The sequence below is a fragment of the Indicator indicator genome, chromosome 9 (genome assembly GCF_027791375.1).
Source record: "Indicator indicator isolate 239-I01 chromosome 9, UM_Iind_1.1, whole genome shotgun sequence".
In the NCBI taxonomy this organism is placed as follows: Eukaryota; Metazoa; Chordata; class Aves; order Piciformes; family Indicatoridae; genus Indicator; species Indicator indicator.
The window spans coordinates 15,782,925-15,803,475 of record NC_072018.1 but is presented as its reverse complement, the minus strand read 5'-3'; the positions used below and the strand labels follow the sequence as shown (position 1 = coordinate 15,803,475).

At 33.9% G+C, this 20,551-nt stretch overlaps 1 protein-coding gene across 1 annotated transcript in view; it reads left to right on the top strand.

Annotated features, from left to right (window-relative positions):
* Nucleotides 1-20,551, top strand: part of CSMD1 (CUB and Sushi multiple domains 1) — a 948,047-nt gene that overhangs the window by 736,534 nt on the left and 190,962 nt on the right. The window contains exons 18-21 of the mRNA XM_054383599.1: nucleotides 6,749-6,937; nucleotides 10,030-10,146; nucleotides 11,584-11,799; nucleotides 13,275-13,463. Coding sequence (XP_054239574.1) covers nucleotides 6,749-6,937; nucleotides 10,030-10,146; nucleotides 11,584-11,799; nucleotides 13,275-13,463 — 711 coding nt within the window. The remainder of the gene's footprint in view (nucleotides 1-6,748; nucleotides 6,938-10,029; nucleotides 10,147-11,583; nucleotides 11,800-13,274; nucleotides 13,464-20,551) is intronic.

The window sequence follows — 20,551 nt, the reverse complement described above, 5'->3', positions numbered from 1 at the left end:
GTCCTTATCCATGCTGATTCTAAAATGCAAATAATATCCCCCTGTGAACTGCCAAATCATTATAATTTTAAATTAGATACATAAAATGACATATATTAAAAGATTTGAAGTCACGCTGATCTTTATAGTGTAGTACATTCATTCACTTAAGTACTGACTAAAGAGAGCTTACGTGTTTAGTGTGATTGTTCTAAACATTATCAACTGTTCTTACCTGTAAACTTATCTGACTGTAGTAAATTTGCTGTGATATTGAATCTGGAATAGGTTCCCAAACCTACATTTCATAGCTATATTGAAACTTGGAAAGTTTGCACAGCTTCTATTAACTCTGGCTCGGAGAGGGTAATAATGGCTGAACAAATAATAGTATGACAAACTGCAAGGCTGCTAAGTCACATAGTAACTAGGGACAGTAGGTAGATTTCTGCAAGAGTTACCTGCAGAGGCTGAATTTCCTTTCTTATATTGGATGTAAATGTTGCTGTTACATTTCTTAAAACAGTCCATAAATATTTATAATTTGTGTTTTGCTTTAAGCCCTCATGTAGGTGTCTTCTTGTTCTGTTAAAACATTAATAGTGAAATATCTGCCCTACATATTCTTACTGAGCAACATCTAATTATGAAATTATTTAAAACAAGACTCGTATATTGGCTTTTTTATCTTTAATGAAAAATTTAGTATCTCACGTATGACACTAGATTTTCAGTGCTTTCTCTCTAGGTAGCCTGATAAAATGTCAGATTTTGATTTGACTAGTGCATTTTAAGCCTCAGTATTGGATTAGATATTTAAAAAGTATAAATGAGAGAAAAAATCTTCATCTTTTACATATAGTTCCCATGCACAGCATATATATATATATATAAAAGCCTTTTATATATAAATAGAATATTTTATGTATTTATATTTCCAATTTTTAAAGTAATAACAAAAGCTAAAATATTGATCTCACAGTCTTTCTGAGCAGATTGACTCCTTGAACAAAATGTTTTTCTGTCTAGAAGTAACGTTTTAAATGGCAGCTAGGGTTTTTTTTCATGAACATGAGCAATACGAAATGAAATTTGAAAAGACTGAATAATTTTAAGTTCTCAGTTTAAGGAGTATAATTATTTTTATTACTTTTTAAAAATCATATTTTTCAAATAAATTGTTATCTGAAAATTGAATTTCAATAGGTATTAACAAAACACTTATTGTTTCTTAGTTAGAGGCAGTGACTGCTGTTTCTTTTAATATTTGTATGTTGTTATGAATGGCATTCAGCTGGAAGAGTAAACGTTTAAATTTGAGTGTCAACATAGAAGTATCGACAGTCAGTGGCAGGACGCATTCAATAGAAAAAGTGATTAGAATGCTGGGGAAGAACCTTTTGTTTCAGCAGTTGATTTTACTCTGACTGACAAAAACCTATAGAGAACCTGGGTAAGAATGGGTTTTTTTGTAAAAGTACCCATGAAATAATGGAGTTTATGATTCTTAAAAAGTGAATACACAGGGCAACATTTGTTATAGAAGCAAAGTTTTTTAGAATTCTAGGTTTCACCAGACTTGAGAAATTGTTAGGTGAATGTCCATAGAAATTCTGAAAGTTATAAAAGAGATTATATTAAAACCCAACAGAAAACTTTATTATTATTATTATTATTATTACTATTATTATTATTATTATTATTATTATTATTATTATTATTATTATTATTATTATTATTATTATTATTATTTTGAGAAAGAAAAAATACTGTTTCTGTAGCTATTTATAAATGCATTTTAATGACCTGCAACCCTAAAGTCAATCAGGTAAATGTTGGATATATTCAATCATTGCTATAGATGACCATCCAAAAAAACCCACAGACCTCTTAGGATAAAATCAGAAAATCCAAAGTGCATATTTAGTTACAGGAACTAGAGACAGAAAGATAGTAACAAAAATATTTATGAATATATTCAAAATAGGAGTAAAACATAATCATTAATTAAAACTTGAGATACTGTCAGCTCTCACAGGGAAGACAGGAAGACTGCCATTTTGCAACATTTGTGGAAAACCTTGCATTTGACCGTATACTTAATTAAGTGAACATTTACAAGATAAGAATATAGCATGTGGAAAGAGAGTTCTGTACAATATTAAGATAATTAAACACATTTTATTAAATGTTGAAATTCTCTGTGCTATACTTTAAGACAAAGCACGGTCAGTATCAATTCCACTGAAAACTGTCTGAAAATTCAAAACTGTATTGAAGTTTCAATCAATTTCAGAGGGGCTCCTTTCAAAGAGAGGAGGGAAGATTAAAAATAAAAAAAAGGGGGGGGGGGGGTGGAGTTGGAAAACAAAAGAAAACCAAAACAAAACTAAAAGGGGGAAGGGGGAGGTGGGGAATAGAGGGAGATGAGTACCAGAAGGATCAAGGGCATTACTTTTATCTTCAGTCTTTAAAGATCAAGTTTCAAGCTGATAAACAACTTGATAAGAAACAAATGATTTGTGTCTGATAAGAAGACATTATGTCAAACTGACCTGATTTCTTTATTGACAAGTTAACTAGTTTTGTGAATTTGGAATGGGAGATGGAAGCAAACAGCTCTCTGTTGACATTTATAAGACTTTTAGAAATCCTCTGCAGAAAATATAGAAATTTGGTCTAGATTATTACAGGTGCATTATGTTTGATGAAATGTCAATACTGACAGTGAAGTTTTTGAGGATAATCGTCCATATCCATATTTTTCAATAATTCAGTGACATGCAAAATCTCTTGTTTGTATATTTGCTGTTTGCTTTGAATTGTGTGCCATATTCCTTTGAAAAAAATAAAAAAAGAACTATTAAGTTGTAGGATAGAATTATCTGCTTATATAATTCCCATTGCTACGTGGACTGAAGGGAGCAGTTTTTGAGGGAACTGAGCATGCTGTTCTTAAGAAACACTGCATTATGTAGAGTTGAAGAGAAGATATAGTTTTCACTCAGACTTTAATCTTACATTTATTGAGCCAATTGTTATGAATATTAAATCAATTCTTTACAACCATGAGCCCAAAATTTATCACCATGGTGCCAGAATTTCTCATATATTGTTTATTGTTGTAGTCAGGATTCTGAGTATTGCCCATTATTAAGCTTGTCTTACATTTTCCCCTATTAAGAAAAAAGCCCAAATCTTTGTCTAAAGAAGCAAAGAAGATTTTTTTTTTTCTTTTCAGTTGTGTTTGTGTTGGTTAAACCTTATATGCTGAGTATTTTCCCCTGGGAATGAACCTTTGTTCCTTGGGTTGATTTTTTAGTTAGGCAGCACCACTGTTTCCGTCAGAAACTTGGAAACTGATAGGATTGCTACAGCTTTTGATCCCCTTGCAAAAAAAATGAAACAATGGATTTGATGTAATACAGAGTTATGATTTCAAAAAGAAACTGATGAGTTTACCTATTATATGTGACTCAGAATCCCAAAGTAGTTGATGTGTTGATGCAGGGATGAAAGAGTGCCCCAAGGAAATTTAAGAGCTCTACCATGGACCTCCATTTACTCTATCATTCTTCAGAACACGAAGTATAGTTTGTCTGAAGAAAATTCATGTGCATCAAAGTTAAAATTTTATACACAATTAATATTTATTTAGGGCACATACAGCACAGAATAACATAGACTTAAAACAGTTTGCTGAGTCTGTATTAAGCAATTTAAGCCAGGCGACGGGAATCTAAAAACACACTGAGTCAGCTAATATGGTACATTTGCATTAAGAGCATGCAGTAAAGTATAGAAGAGACTTACTCATCTAGAATTTAAGTATGTCAGGAATATGTCATGAAAATTAGATCATAAGCTTGTTTCAAACCTGAATCCTAATTGAGATATATGAATAGCTGGAGGGTACAGGGAACATTGCTTTGAGTAAGCTACAGTTGATACTTATGATATTTTCATTTGTAGCTCCACTTCCAATCCTTATACCTATAATTCTAAAACCATTATGTCCTGATAAATATATATTTTTCCCTTAGTTTTGAACTCCTTCTACTTAATTTCTAAGGTTGTATGGTAGTCTGAACAAACAGTGGGACAGAAGCAGTAAACCGAGAGTACAACTTCCACAGAAGCAGTTATAGATGCACAGCCAGATAAGAGGACCAACACTTTCAGGATTTATTTAGGGGGCTGGGGAGATAGGAAATGCATGACATCCTGCTATAGATACATTTGTGCTGTTAGCAGTTGGCTTTGAGGTAGGAACTTCTTTAGCAAAAATCATCTGGAAAAAGTCAGGTCAGCTCTAAGGAAACAAACAAAAAATATTTTAAAATGTCAGAAGTAATCTTGCTTAGGGCTCTCACAACATCTGTGAAGGATGACATCACCCATATTAAAGCATGCTAATTTACAGCATTCTTTCCAACCCAGCACTAAAATGCTGAAATTAATTTGAAAATTTATGTTGGAATACTTAAGTACACGAAATGCATGCCCGAGCTTTGAGGTAGATATGTCTTGATTGTATCCTAAAAGCTAGTGAAGGATTCTAAACTCAAAAGTTCAGTATTATTTAACCAACATGTATTTTTTCAAAACAAAGTATATATCAAAATAATTGCCTAAAACCAAACATTAACATGGTTTTAAATGGTTCCCTCCCACACACATATACTTCCCATCCCTTTGTCTCCCTTTGGGGGTTTTTGTGTGGTTTCTTTTTTTGTTGTTTGGGTGTTTTTTTTTTTTCCTTAGAAGTCAATGGCTTTTTGGGTTGCAAAAACCTTTGCAAAGGCTCCCTTTTGACTATGTGTTTGTCACCTTCTATTTTCAGCCAGCTTCTATTTTTTTTTCTTTTACTGCAGCCTTATACTGTCTGTGTCTTTCATAATCTGTCACTTTTTTACCCTCCACAGTATCTTCAAGGTTTTCTTCTGGGCATGCTCAGCTGCTCATACAAGAACAATATCCCCATTTCTCCCACACCTGAAGAGGTTCTGTGTCAGTCATTCTTGTTTACAGACACATGACAAAGTATAACAGGTTGGGAGGCAAGGTTTTGGCTAGGGGGGAGCTGTAGGGGTGCTCTTTGTGAAAAAAGGCTGGCATTTCCCCCTGCCTGACACAGCTGGTTCCAGCCAGTACCAGTGGATCCACTCCATCAGCCAAGTGGTGGCACCTCTATGATAATATATTTATGAAAGGGCTCAATGATGCATAGGTGAGTGAGGAAAGGAAAAGGTGAGAAAAAATCCTGCAAATACCACGGTCAGAGAAAAACAGTGCTCCAGGCAGGCATTTCCATGCAGCCCATAGTGGAGAGCACAGTGCAGCTCATATCCACACTGTAGCACATACCCACTCTGCAGGTTGTGGTGGATATTCCATGAAGGAAGCTGCAGCTTGCAGCAGTGAATTTATCTTAAAGGACTGCAGCCTGTGGTAAGGAGCCATACTAGAGGAGGGGAAAACTGTCAGAGGGAAGGAGCAACAGAAAGGAGTTGTTATAGACTGAGTACAACACCTGTTCCCCATCTCTGTCACACTGCTTGGAGTGGGACCCAGAGGTAGAGAAACTGAAAATGGAAGAGCGAAGTTGAGCCTGGGAAAAAGTGGGCTGTGATGGGTTGACCTTGAATGGATGCCAAGTGTCCAGCAAAGATGCTCTATCACTCCTCCCTTCAACTGCAGAGAAAACAACAAAAAGTTTGTGGGTTAAGAACAGGGAGAGGACATTCAGCAATTACAGACTTGACTTAATTTATTGCTAATTAAAATCAGAGTATGAAAAAGAGAAAATAAAGCCACATCCTAAAACACCTCCATCCTTCCTTCTTCCTGGGTTCAACTTCACTCCCCCTATATTGTTGAGAGCAGCTGGGTAGGGGACTGACAGCCAAGGTCAGCTCATCACACATAGTAATAGAAAAATAAAAGTTCCTTTTATCCCAAAAGAGTTTTTCTTCCCTTGTATGTATCTATTATAGCTCATTGCATGATTAAATTCCGTAATCATTTGCTATCACTATAAGCATAAATGATAATGCTTGGTTAATAAACCTCCGTTGGACTTGGTTTTGGTTTTGGTTTTGTTTTATTATTGTTTAATGTATAGCTTCAGGTTTCTTTACAAAAGACTACTGAATCTCTGCTATATAAAGCATAATTACTAAAGGCTCCTTTTGTCAGACAAGAGTTATACAGCTGTGTAAGCAATGTTCATTGTCTTTCTAATTTTGATGCACAGGATAATTAGTATCCTTAGAAATTAACAAGTAGTTTTTGAGTACAACTGCAGGTTTTGACATCGATTTTTACTAAGCTGAAAAGCCTTTACTATGATGAGATCTAATTGTTCTGCAGTATCAGAAATTGAGTAGATGAAATGGAATAACCAGGTATGATTTATATAGTAGCAAATTTTTTATTTGTACTTTGAATCATAGTGTCTTTCAGTAGTTTCTTTTGCTGGCACTTTTTATCATTGTTTGACAAAATACACTTTACAGCTCCAATCTTCTACTTCATTTGAGCATCTCTGTGCTCTGAGTCAGTGACAACAGCCAGCAAAAGTACTTTGTGTCTCACATCAGTTCTCAGACATTGCTAACAATTGTCTTTTGGAGGCTCTTCCTCCTGTCTTACTCATTTTGTGTTTTGTTCAGGAAATTTTCTGTTTACTATCCAAAGGGAAAAAAAAAAAAAAAAAAAAAAAAAAAGAAGAGTGTGGGAATAAACAAATTAATTCTGTATGTTTCAGGTGTTACTCTGGAATCAGATTCCTGTCTGGACCCAGGAATTCCTGTGAATGGCCATCGCCATGGTAACAACTTTAATATCCGCTCTACTGTAACTTTTAGCTGTGATCCAGGATACACACTGAGTGATGAAGAACCACTCATATGTGAAAGAAACCATCAGTGGAATCATGCATTACCCAGCTGTGATGGTAAGTGTGAGGTTCTTCAGATGGCAGCTTTAAAGTCCAAGAAAGTTAATCTCCTATTTTTGAGCATAATTAAGCTTATCACTGCCACTACCTTTCTTCAATTGCAGCAAGATCTACACATTTCAAAAATTATTTTAATGTCAAGAAAAGCCATACTTTACATCTCTGTATCAACTTTCTGTCAAGTAATATTCAGTGAAATTTATAGATAGATAGATATATTTACTGATAGAAAAATTAGAATTCTCAGAGGGTACAACTGTTCTGCTGTAATGAACGTGTCTTGCAACTAATATTTTCAAAAGAAAACCAATAAACACAACTCTCTTTTTAAATTTGAAATAGTGAGTACAAAAGGGATTGCTCAAAATGTAAGACGATCAGTATTAAAATAGGTCATGGCATATTTTTGTTTTGAAATTTTGGTTAGTTCATTAATAGATTAGAGGGATATGCAATATACAACTGTTTAGAGCTTTCATGAAAGATTTTTTAAAATGCTGGATGGTGCAAGCAAATATTTATGTGCTGATTTTTGTCATTGGATTATTTGTTGTTAAGACACAACTGTTTTCTAAGATGATGATAGATGAGTGTGTGAAAGGAGAAGACCCAAGCTGATACTCACTAAGGCTCTAGTTTTAGTGAATTGCTTACATTACTGAATCTCTAACTTCCATTTCAGATCTGAAGTTTTAATTGATTATAGTGGAATGTTAAAAGACAGACTTAGATTCAATGAAATATTTTAATTTCTAATTCTCACGACAGCCTTCTGACCCCATGCATGAAACACATAAGCTAACAAAAGATTCTTAATCACTACAAAGCAAACTAATCTACTATTCAATCTCACTCATCTTGGAAGCATTACAACTTGTTCCTCCTTTGCAAGGACAAAAGTAGAATGTTTAGTCAAGTGTTTGTGATAAAATTTTAGGTTGCATGTTCTTGGCACAGCAGGTGAACTTTGAAGTGTCACAAATCTTCCTATAAACTGTAATTTTTAAATGATCAAAGACTTTTTATTATTCTTACACTGGTTTTATGTGTTCCTTCTGCTTGTTGGCTGTGCTACACTATCACAGGAATCTTAAATTTGAATAGCACCTTATGCTTTTTCAATTTATTTTGTACTAATATTTGTGAATGTATTTTTGGGTTAAAACATGTATATTCCGCTCTTTTGTTTGTATATGAATGTTGAACTACAGAAAGATGTACGTAATCTAAGCATAAGTGCGTAAATAACAGAAAATTTCAAGCCTTTTTGGAGTAGGGCCTCTAGGCAAGTAACATACAAAAGGGTTATAGTCAACTTGTTTTTTTCCTCACATACTTGACTACATTGATTAACTAGTCTAAAAAAAAAATCTTGTATTCTGTTATGTAATAATTGTGTCAGTGTGTTTGCCTTCTGAGGCTCAAAACCAAATTTTTAGAATGTGACATTTAATTGAGGTCGAAATGGGCATTTTGCAGTCACTTGCTGGCTATTGATGTTCTCAAAATTGCAACTTCACAAATTAAATCAGCAGAATTAATCCCTAAGTGACAAGCATGTTGCTTTGTTTCATGCCAATAACTAAGAAAAGGAACTGTGTGTAGGGACAATGGCTAAAATTCCCTCTAAGCAATGTGTCATTCTAAAAATACTACAATGTCAAGGTACAGTGTGAAAATAATTTTAAAGGAAGAGCTAAATAAAACCAGATCATTTATATATTTTAAAACTCAAAACTGTATAATTGTTTATAAATCCTTAATATCTACTTTAAGAAATGATGCACAGTCATGTATTTTTCTTCCTTCTGTGATGTTTACAGAATAAGAGGGATTTTGAATGAATAGGTGCTGCTGCTCATTTATGGTATTATGGGTATGATAGCTGTAATTATGTATTATTAAGTAATGTTATTAAGCATATATTTACTGTGCATTTAGCCATACATATTTGCATTCATGGTTATGTGCAGAAATACATCTATGCAGGCAAAATCAGGCTACTCTCCTCCAACTTATTTATGAACATATATAAAATACATACATTCAAAAGATATAAAAAGCTTTAACAATTGTCTTAGCCTAATAAATGAAAAAAAAACCCACAAATTTAGCTATATGCCAGCATATACATTTGCAAACAACTACTGCAAGTTTATTGAATGTTTGTTTTGCCATCTACTTTATGGCAAAGTATATTGCTCTCTGTGAGGAAGAAGACTAAAAGCATTCTAATGCTCTCTTGTTTCATTGTTAAATATTTAGTTTAATAATTTTTTTTTTAAAATCCAACATAAAAAGCAGGATGGCAGCAAGTGAGTGAAAAGCACAGCCATGCTGTAGTTAAAAGATCAGTGAGTAATTCAGCATGCAAATCTTAAATTTTAATTAATTTGCCATGCAAATTTGAGCAGCCTTGTTTAGCAAAAGTTAGTATGCATAAAATGTTTTCTAGCATAGTTCTTGTGTCTTTCAAAATACTCCATTGCAACTAAATTACTTATGATGGGACAATCTGAATTATTGAAAGGGAGGAAAATGCACCCATTTTTTATTACCTGAACACAGCAGAGGAAATCATATTATTTGGAAAAAAAATAGAGTGGTTCTTTTTTGTTTGGCAAAAATTGAATTATATATCTAACTTTCTAAATACATAGTGTAAGAAAAGTGCCTGGAAGACATTTGATTTTTCACGCGGTTCTCAAAAAAACCCAAAACAAAAGAAAAAAGTAATCGTTCTTTTTAAATACTACTTCAATAGGAATTAATATCTGCAGTATTCTGGACAAAGTTGTGTTTATTTTTGTGTCCTACTAACTAAAAGGAGAGGCTAAAAGATAGATGAAAAATAAGCTTCGTTTAATAGACTAATTTAAGAATAAGCAAATTATTATCTAATGTGAATGTCAGGGCTTCAGGTGAATTAACATCTTCCTTTATTATTTGACTCTATTTTTAACTTTAAGGATAGTTCAAAAAATGAACTAGAATTGGTTTTATATTATTTTGTTTTAAAGTTTTAACAAAACCCAGGACTTCTATTAGTTTTTACTTCCCTTTTTTTTTTTCTTTCTTTTCTTACTAAGCTTTATGTGGTGGATATATTCATGGGAAGAGTGGAACTGTTCTTTCTCCAGGTTTTCCTGATTTTTATCCAAACTCTTTAAATTGCACTTGGACTATTGAAGTGTCACATGGCAAGGGTAAGAACTAATATGAATTATGTATGCATATGTAATGTCTTAAAAAAATAAAATCAAACAAACAATGATGATTAAATGCCTTTTATGAACTGAGTTAAATATTTTATGGAAGAAATTGAATTTCCCAAAACATGTATATCCTCAAATGTGCTCTTTATAGTTTGTGTTTATTTTGAAAAAGAAACATTATATTAACAGTTATTGTTAGAATATTAACAGTTATATGGTTGGAAAATAGAAGAGGTAAAATATATGAAGATAATGACTTGTTAAATAGCATTGAATTTTTCAGTGAAAGCTGTCAGGACCTTGTGGATTTCTCTTCTCCATTATTAAATATGAAGATGCAGATTTGATCTGTGTATTACTAATCTTAGTCATCAGACATCAATCATTGTGGCCAAATATATATATATATATATATATATATATATATATGTATATATAGTACACATATAGTGTAATATAGTAATATTTGAATATACAGTTAAGCTTGGGATCTTATGCCAGTTATGGCATTTTGCTAAAGAATTGAGGAAAAAAGCCAATGAAGTATTAATGATGTGTTGCGTACCACTGAATCAGAACATAATGAAAATATTTCTCAATCTCCTTTCTATGACAAGAAAGGTCTTGTTATGTGTGACAGTCCAAGAAGTTTAGAAATTTAGAAGTTTAGAATTTACTGTTTAAAGTCTTCTTATTAACTGGATTTTAGGTTAAAACTCAATTTCCTGTTAAGTATGGGAGAAGGGTAAGAAGAACACTGTTTCCCACACTGGATAATTGTATGCGAAAACCTAATTGCAAGTCAAAATTTAGTTCATTACTGGACTCTTAAGTTGGCAATTGAAAGAAACAATCCTGACTCCAGGAAAGGAGTGGTCCCAGAAAATATGAATCTGTGTATGTGGAAAATACATAAAACTTGTACCTGCTTTGTCCTTTAAAACAGACACTTCCTTGGAGTTTAGAGTGAAAAACAAAATTGTGTTGCCGGAAATGCAAAAATAAAACATGAATACAAAATGTTAGATAATTGTTAAAGTATATCTCTTAGTTATTAATAATGAGATCATGGTAGAGATCATGAGTCAGACAGACATACAGGAACTTGAATAAAGTCTATACAATTCAAATTTAGGTTTTCAGTGTGCTGTATACAAATAGCACTGAATCCTATCACTTCTCTTTTGGGAGCTATTGATTTACAATGAGCTAAACTGATGTTTACACTGCACATATTGACTGGTTGAGCCCAAGTGGTCTCTGCAATTTTTATTTTCTGAATTTCAGGTTTTGATTCTATGTGTGACTAAAATCTTTCCACGTAATTGTAAGATTTACTTTCTGTAATCTATGTGTAAAGGAAAATAACACCTACCTATTAAATGCTTTTCTTTCCCCCCCCCCCCTCCCCTTTTAATATTTCTAAAGGTGTACAAATGGTTTTTCATACCTTTCACCTTGAGAGCTCTCATGACTATTTGCTCATCACTGAGGATGGCAGCTTCTCAGAACCAGTAGCCAGGTTAACTGGCTCAGTCTTACCCCCTACAATTAAAGCTGGCCTCTTTGGAAATTTTACTGCACAGCTTCGGTTTATATCTGATTTTTCAATTTCTTATGAAGGCTTCAACATAACATTTTCAGGTAAGAAATTCCATTCTTCTAAATATTCAGACACAGTTACCAGATAATATTTTTACTTGGAGATAGCAGAAATATTATGAAGTACCAGTAAAAAGGAAAAAAAGAATCAATATAAATTGTATAGTCTCTATATAGGAAACTGTTTGAGGTTTATAAAGGTGTCTAACAGCTTGAGAAGGATGTTGGTGATGTGACCGTTTTAAGAAGTTTTCTCTATTCTCTCTCTATTCTATACTGTTCATACCATCAACAGTATGAAAAAGTATGGAGGAAAATTAGGGGGCAAAGCTAGAAGGTGCTGCCTGAGAAAAAAACTAACTGGTAGTATTTCACTAAAGGAAATATACAAATGGTAAAAACATAATATATATTAGCATATAATATATATGCTAACTAAAAAGTCACAGATGAGTCTAATTTGAACACTGATTTTGCAATAGAAAATGTATCTATAAAAAAACTTTCTTAGCTGTTGGTATATGTAGTTCTCAAAAGTATATGCAAATTCCCTTTTAAGATAAAACTTTAATTTACTGCTTCTTATTTGCAGTCTACTAAAATCCGATGGCATATAAATTACATTTCTCAGTAATTTTCCTTGCCTATCTCTTTGACTGGAATGTAGAATATTTACAGATATGTATCTGAATGAATGACTTGCTAGTGCTCATGCACATGGATATTCTGTGGAAGCAGTGCATAGGGATCTCATGCCCAACTCTTACATAATTTTTCAAGAACTGAAAAACAATGAATTAATTTTAGTGACCTCTGTCAATGTTTACAAAGGAACATGCTGTTTATGAAGACTGCATGTCATTTAGCTTGCTTTTTGAAAAAAAAAAGAAGAAAAAAAGCAAGGGACCTTACTGATTAGAGCAATAGTGTTGGATTTACTGCTATAAAATGCTCAGTTATGATTGTTCTTTATACTTTGGACTAACCAAATCAGAGTAAGCAGTTTGCAAGTTTGGAATGTAAATGCAATTATTAAATTATAGCTCTGATAGCTTATTTAAGAATAACTCAAAATGGTTGAGTGCTAGATAACTTATAGAAAAATACACAAAATATCATAGTTTGTTACATTTTCTGCATTACATAATATTTTTTAACTTTGTCTCACTTCCAAAGCTGTTTAAACATTCAGATGAAATGAACCAAGAATTATGTACAGAGTGTTAGTTAAAGCAAATTGATAGTAAACCACATACAGTACAAGCTAATTATGGCCCTTGATATTAAGAAAATAAAGGTAGTGTGGGTGGGACACAATAGATACAGAATTACTGTAAATAGAGCCACAACAGATATACAGAAAGTGTACTGGGTTTTAGCATACAACATAGCTCTGAGATACAGTTTTTCCAAGTGTTCCATAAAGGTAAAATACAACTAATTTGGTAATTTTATTTTTTTTTCCTATGTGGATAACTTGTCCTATTTATTTCTATATTATGTTCCGTTGTCTGCAGAGTACGATCTGGAGCCATGTGATGATCCCGGTGTTCCTGCCTTCAGCCGGCGAATTGGATTTCGTTTTGGTGTTGGAGATTCCTTGATCTTTTCTTGTTTCCCTGGATATCGCCTGGAAGGTGCTAATAAACTTACGTGCCTGGGAGGTGGTCGGCGTGTGTGGAGTGCACCTCTGCCAAGGTGTGTGGGTAGGTGGTCACATGCTTTCATTTCATTCATCCTTAATAGCACACGGCATGTGTCAGAATACTGGCCAGAGTGCACAGCACTTGGGTTGAAAGGCTTGATCCCCAAGCAGGAGAAACTTAGAAGTCAGCGCAAGATCTAAGTACTGCATGTCTCTGACTTGGAGAGTACAGATAAGAAAGAAGGAATAGTTGGGATTGTGAGAGAAAATAGATAAATATGACTTGTGAGATAAAATGTAAATCTAGTTATTGGATTGTATGTTTGGCATAATTAAAATATAAATGTCATACTTTGCTTTTCAGTGTAAAGGAACAATATTTAGAGCTCTTAGGTGAAAACAGCCTTTTTTTTTTTAAGTCCTCCAGCTGGTTTTAAGGGTCTTTTTTTTTCATATTGTGTTGTTATACTTGTAACTCTAAATTGCTGGTGGCTTTACAGTTTATAAACTGTATTACAGCATTGTAAAAAGTAATTTTTAACAATTAATGTGCTGTTGTTAAAAATCAGTAACTTGCAATCTCAAACTGAGTGAACAGTTATTTTCTGGGAAAAGCTCTGGAACTGGATTTTATAGAATTTATACAGTTGCTGTATTTGATTTGTGAAATGGTTTTATCAACACCATGTCAGGTGTATCTGATCAGCTACTATTGACCTAATGAACCTGTAATGTGAGATAGTCCCACACACCTCTAAATAGATTTCCTACAGAGGACTTGTTTTAAATAAAATTTCATTAAGGTAGAAACCTAGCTTCAGCTTTTTTCTTTTGTTTTAGAGGGATGTAGCTCTATCTGAATCAACTACGCTTTACATACATGTAAGGTACACTTACATAATTTTTACGGGGGAAAGTAAACTATTTTTATTTTAAAAACCTGGGGTTATTTAACACATGCTTGAATGAAAGAAACAGATGAAAGAGCAGTAAAAGTATTGTGGAGTTTGCCATTAATTTGAAAATTCTAGATTTATATCTTAGGCTATGAAATGTAGCCACTTGCTGTGCCTAACACTGATATGCCTGTATAATTTAGAGACCTATATACAATCATATGTGCACACAGTAAGTTTGTAATTCATATAGTAAGGAAATTTATTGGCTGAGAATGCAACATTTCCTTTTTATTATGTTTAGTTTTGAATAAATGTGTAGACTGGTTCTAAGACATTTGACACTACATCCATGTACAAAACCCCTCTTCTTACTGAATTAAGAAAAACTTTTATAAATTATGCGCACACAACTGGACTTCTCTAAAATAACATATCTAAATAACTCTTTTAACTCAGACTATGAAGAAAATTTGGTCTCTATAATGCAACTAAGGCAAATATAAGGAAAGAAACTCTGCTAAGCAGCTGAGTAAAACTGAGGGGAAAAGTCACACAGTGCCCTTCAGTTCAAGCTACTTTCACATGATTCTTAGCACAGAGGATCTTTATAGAGGCCCCATTTCTTGTTGCTTTGGCTTCTAAGACATTAGGGGTGACAATACCTTCTTACATTGAAAAGGAGTTCACACAAAGACTACTTGTTTCTCAAAGGAATGAAAAGAAAGTACTTGTCCTGAAATCTGCTGGCTTTAGAGTGTGTGTTCAGAAATTAAATCTGTTCTTACCTAGGTAACACAAACTTGTTAATATGTTACTGGGTTCAATAGCCCCTTGATTATTTCTTCCTCTTTATCATTTCTGCACTGACCAAAGTCATCTGCCTGATAAATACACACCAGCCTTTATATATACCAACAAGGATTTTTTGGACCTTCTAGTACACATGGTAATATATATACTTCCATGATCCTTCTAATCAGAATCAGGATGAAAGTCCTTCAAATTTAATTGCATTTAATTTAAAAAATAAATATTCCTACAGGCACAACGTGATTTGTATCACAAAAAAATTTATTCAGTTTTGTCTCTTGGTCAAAAAAAAAAAAAAAAAAACCAGCAGAAACCAACAGGATTTCCAAAGACATTGCCATTCACCCTTCTCTGTCTGAGTAAATAAGTTCATGTCCTTTCTCCAGGGTTCTCCTCCATAATGTTACAAAATTTTCTTTGTCAGAGAACCATTCATGCCTTTCCACCATTTCTGCTTCTTTGGAGAGTTATTTTTCAGGTAAGGCTAAAGCAGAGCTTAGCAAATACATTTAGCTTACCATCATGACCCTGACATTTTTAGTCCAAGACCTTAAGTCCCATAGGGTCTGCATTATCATAATTTTTATAGGCCTATTCTTCATGCTGTGAAGGTAGATGATCTTTCCCTCAACATCAAAGGTCTTTATCTGAGAGCCTGGAAATTGGTCGGCTCTCAGGATAAGGCAGCCTCCCTTCTTCAGTAAGGACTCTACTTTTCAGAGCAAAAAGATACCACCATGTCTATCGCAAAATCAGATGGATATAAGCCAGGATCCTTGTAAATCTTCTCTGTGTCAACACCTTGCTCTCTTGCTTTGTCAGTGGAAATGATTTTTGTGTTTATCTTGGTTGTGTGCCCCAAAGGGTTACACTGTATCATCACAGAGTTTTGAAAACTTTATCAAACTGGTGACTCACTCCAGCAAGTAGCCCACAGCAAGGATTTTCTGCAGTTACCTGCAGTATAAAGGAGACAGTCTTCTAGGAAAAGAAAGGAAGGAAAAAGGGGGAGGAGGGGAATGTGGCTAGTTACTTTTATGTAATTATTCTTTGAGATGTACTGTCTAAATGTCCATTCATACTGTCCTCTTTTATTTTTCCCCTCCAAGTTTACTGTAACTGAGAGGAGTGCAAAACTGTGGGGAACTTAGAGTAACTTAAAGTCTGCTACGCTCTACTGTGTGATGCACAGAGTTAATGGAACTAGGGGCACATTTCTATAAATAATGTCAAGGTAAAAAAGCCCTCCTAGCAATCCTGACACAGGGCTACCTGCAAAATAAATGTGCACAGATCCTTGAGGAAGAAATGTCACTAAAATAACCTGTATCTTTAGATTTGAGAGTACCAACATAGACATCTGGTTTTTACTGTGCTGAAACAGTTTATAGCCTACAAGGTTGTTAACATTATCATCTGGCACATTGCTGTAATTGGCATGTTTGTCTATGTGTTACAGGTTTAATTTCCCAAATCTAATTCTGAGTAATCTAATTATCATTTTAAATAACTGAATTTGTGTTTGTTGGTTAAAACCCAAGCTACTGGAATATAGACAACCTTCTTCTGATTGTCTTTTGTCTAGCTGAGATTTGAAAACAGAAAAAAAATTCTCCTTCGTTCCTTGACAACATTCATTGTTTTGCTGTTATTGCTTCAATTATTATTATAGTGTGGGTTTTTTTTTTTTTTTTGGGGGGGGGCATTTTTTTTCCAAAAACATACATTTACTTACTAATTGTGGTTATGATGGGTTGCTGACACTACTTCCACATATTTAATTTATTCTCATTGTGTCGCTTACTTTTACATAGTGGCGAATTTATACTTATTTCATGGCTGTGTGAACAAAATTGCCCAAGAGTGTGGATACATATTATTGTCACTTTTTCCTTCCAGCAATAGCTCTTTTTTCTCTACCTATAATTACACAATTCTATTACAGGTTCATTTACATTTCACAGCTGGCTACTTTTTTTCCTGAGGACAAAGCTCGGCTTTTAGTGAGTTGGTCTCGCTAGAATACAGATGCAAGAATAAAGCCCCTAGGCTGTCATGCAGTTCTGCACATCCCCAAAACTGTGTGTATCTCAGAAGCTTGGTGAATACTGTAGTCCATCAATGATGTGGAACAACTCCTTAGTCTGTGAAGTACCTGATTCTTAGGCTAATATCCATTTAAAGGAGTCTGTCATAATGAGGTTTTTTTCTTTTTCTGAAAAGGAACCACACAATTTTTTCTGTTAAAGGCAGATTTCCTAGATCTCATCTAGCAAAGGACCTTGCTTTAAATCATGCATTTACATCTTCCAGTTTAAGCCAAACTAGTCAGGAACTTTCTAGTACTCTATATTGATTTTGTGCTACTTTTAAAAAAGGAATTGAAGGACTCATAGTTAAGAGAAGCAGCATTCCTGTAATTATTTTTCTTTTTTAACTGAATGTAACAATTCAATGAACCAACACTATGAGCACTAGAAATAGATCTCAGATCTAGAAAATGCTCTCCTTCTCCACAATCCCTATCTCAGTGCCATACTCCAAAAATTTCACTGTCATGCTGCACTGCAGAATGCTGTCCTTGACCTTATAAATTTCATATACCCTTCTGCACACTTGTATGGCCTTGTCATAAAATAATTTAGGAAATGAAATCAAAATAGAAAATAGAAATCATTTGAAAAAGACCTTTAAGGTCGAGTCCAACTAACTCATTTTTCTGGTACTACCAAGTCTACCACTAAACCATGTCACTAAGTGTCACATCTACACATCTTTTAAATCCTTCCAGGGAGGGTGACTCAACCACTTCCGTATGCACACTGTTCCAAAGGCAGCTGTCAGTACTGAGAGAAGTTAGATGCTGTTCTGCTTCATTTTTTTTGGATACCACTGTTAAGTACCTTCTCAGACTTGGTGGGAAGGACAGTATGTGCAAAAGCAGAAATGTGATATGAAACAAGATACCTGGTGAGTATTACCAGAGATAGGTGGCTGATAAATGGGGGCTGAGAGAGAGCAGGGATTTTAGATTGCAGTGTCAAACACTTGCATCTGATGTACACCTAAATCATCTCCCAAGTACTTTTGGAAATGTGATTGTCGTTCGCAGTGATCCTCATAGAGCTGAGCCTTTAAGTTTTGGTGTTCCTTTATGGTGCATTATGATATGCTGGGGAAATATTCCATTTCTTTCCTTCCTATTTACCAGTGATGTGCTGTTCACTGGTTATTGTAGGCTACGTGTAGAAACCTGAGGGAAAACACCTTTACAGTGAATTGCAACATAGAGTGCTCAAATGTAGGTACCTTCTCTTTTCAAAAGACATTTCACAAATTGCTGCTTCACCCTGCTGCATGTTTTTATCTCTGAAAGGTACAGTACAATATTTAAGTATTTTATTTAAGTATTAAATAATACCTTTAGTTTATTCCATCATATTCTGTGACATTAACTGCAAAATTGAAGCAATGGTAAGATCATAGTACAATGATTTTCTTTTAACTCTCTGATATTTTGGCTAACATGCGTGGTTTTACCCAGCTCTTCTACTTAGCGTTGGGGCTGAAGAGCTATGCTTGTTATTAGAGATGGTTGTTTCCCCCTGTTCACAAGGACACACAACTAAATACTTTGATTACCTCTTTCAGGACTTAGGCATTGAGACATCACATGGTAATGGAAAGGAAAGTTTGAGTTAGTTCTTCAGCTCTAGGATGTATCATGAAAATACAGTGCACTCTATGTTCAGTTCAAACTGGCCTTGCATGCTAAGCACTGCATGGAGTTCAGGCATAACACAGTAATACTACAAACTTAGTTTTGAGTGTTAGGGTTTTTTTGTTTGTTTGTTTTGTTTGTGGTTTTTGTTTGGTTGGTTTGGTGTGATTTTTTTGTTTGTTTATTTTGTTTTGTTTTTTATTAGGTTTCTAACCTGCATTACTTTCCTGTCCCCCATTAGTCATTTCAACTGTATGGAGTCTTCCTAAAGCCAGCTGTAAAAAATGTAAATGATAAAGCTGAAAAGAAACATCTACTTAATGTTTTCATTTCATATTTAAGTGGTGTTGCTCACATTATATTTTACATGGCACTTGATTTTTAATGGAGCATTAACACATTGTGAGTAAAATCTTCACTGAGTTATTGTTCACTCGCATTCACATTAATATCACATTAATTTATCACATTCAATTGTTAAAATAAATATTACATGAATAATTAATGATAGGGTGCTAAAATAAATTGCTGACACTCTTTAATAAGCTAATTCATTTAAATAGTTTAGTTAGTATTCATTGCAAAATCATCAATTATAATTAATGCACTTTGTCATGTTACGGCATTGAGTTAATTTCCATTGAGATTGAAACAGAAGTGGGAACCTTGTTAGCCTGAATAGCAGTGATTTCTGTAAGACCCTTGTGGTCTGGCATCCAGTTTTCTTTAAATTATAGCATTACATTTGATTTTGAGTTCACCCTTGAGTTCGTTTTTAGCTAGTGTTTAGGCACAGACAGCACTGTCATTTAAGAGCGGCTCATGAGCAAGAAATCTTATACAACATCAGTAGCTGAATCTCTGAAACTTCAGACAGTAATAAGGATGTGCACGTGTCCAGGTTTCACTTTATTTCAGAACTCTAAGTGCTGTCACACTTAAATTGTTACAGTTGTAGGTTGCTTATATTTCATACGGTGTATTTAATAAAGTTACGTAATAAATTTTAAAATCATTTCTATTTCTTTATAAGTATTTTTTTAATATATATAGAATCAAAAGGTGGGATTTGATTTTCAAAACAGAAAGAGTAGTGATTTGTACCAGACCTTAATCACCTAAATGTGAGAACTGACATGAAATTTTAATCACTTATATTCAGAAGGAATAACAATCATCTCAGGTCACCCATTTGCCTTTTTTTTCCACATTTTAAGGTTGTGTGTGCAAAATATGTTTTGTTGATAAAGGAACTTATATAGGGATGCTAGTGAAATTATATTGGGATGCTATCTTCATATCTCATTATCAGATGATTCTAGAAAGAGAAGGCAAAAATCTCACTAAAAAAAAAACAAACCAAAAAACAACAACCCTCATGTTGAAATATGCCAAAAATCCCCTGAGGCCAATTAATATGATAGGATTTGTTTTAAGATTGTGAGTAGTGTCCATTGGCATATGGATTGAAAATTAATGAAGTGAAAATCAGAAAAGGCTTTACATGCTATTTAGTCCTTACTTTCCTACTACGTTATTCTTTGCAAACAAACGGTACCAGAAAATGCAAAATGTTTGCTTTCAGCAAGGCATTTCAGTAAGGATTTCAGTGAGGTGTTCTAATCTCATCATCATACTAGTGTTGCTTAAGGAATGTTGAGAGAAGCTTACACACACATGCTCTATTAGTGCAGTCCATAGCTGATGACCTACCTTGAC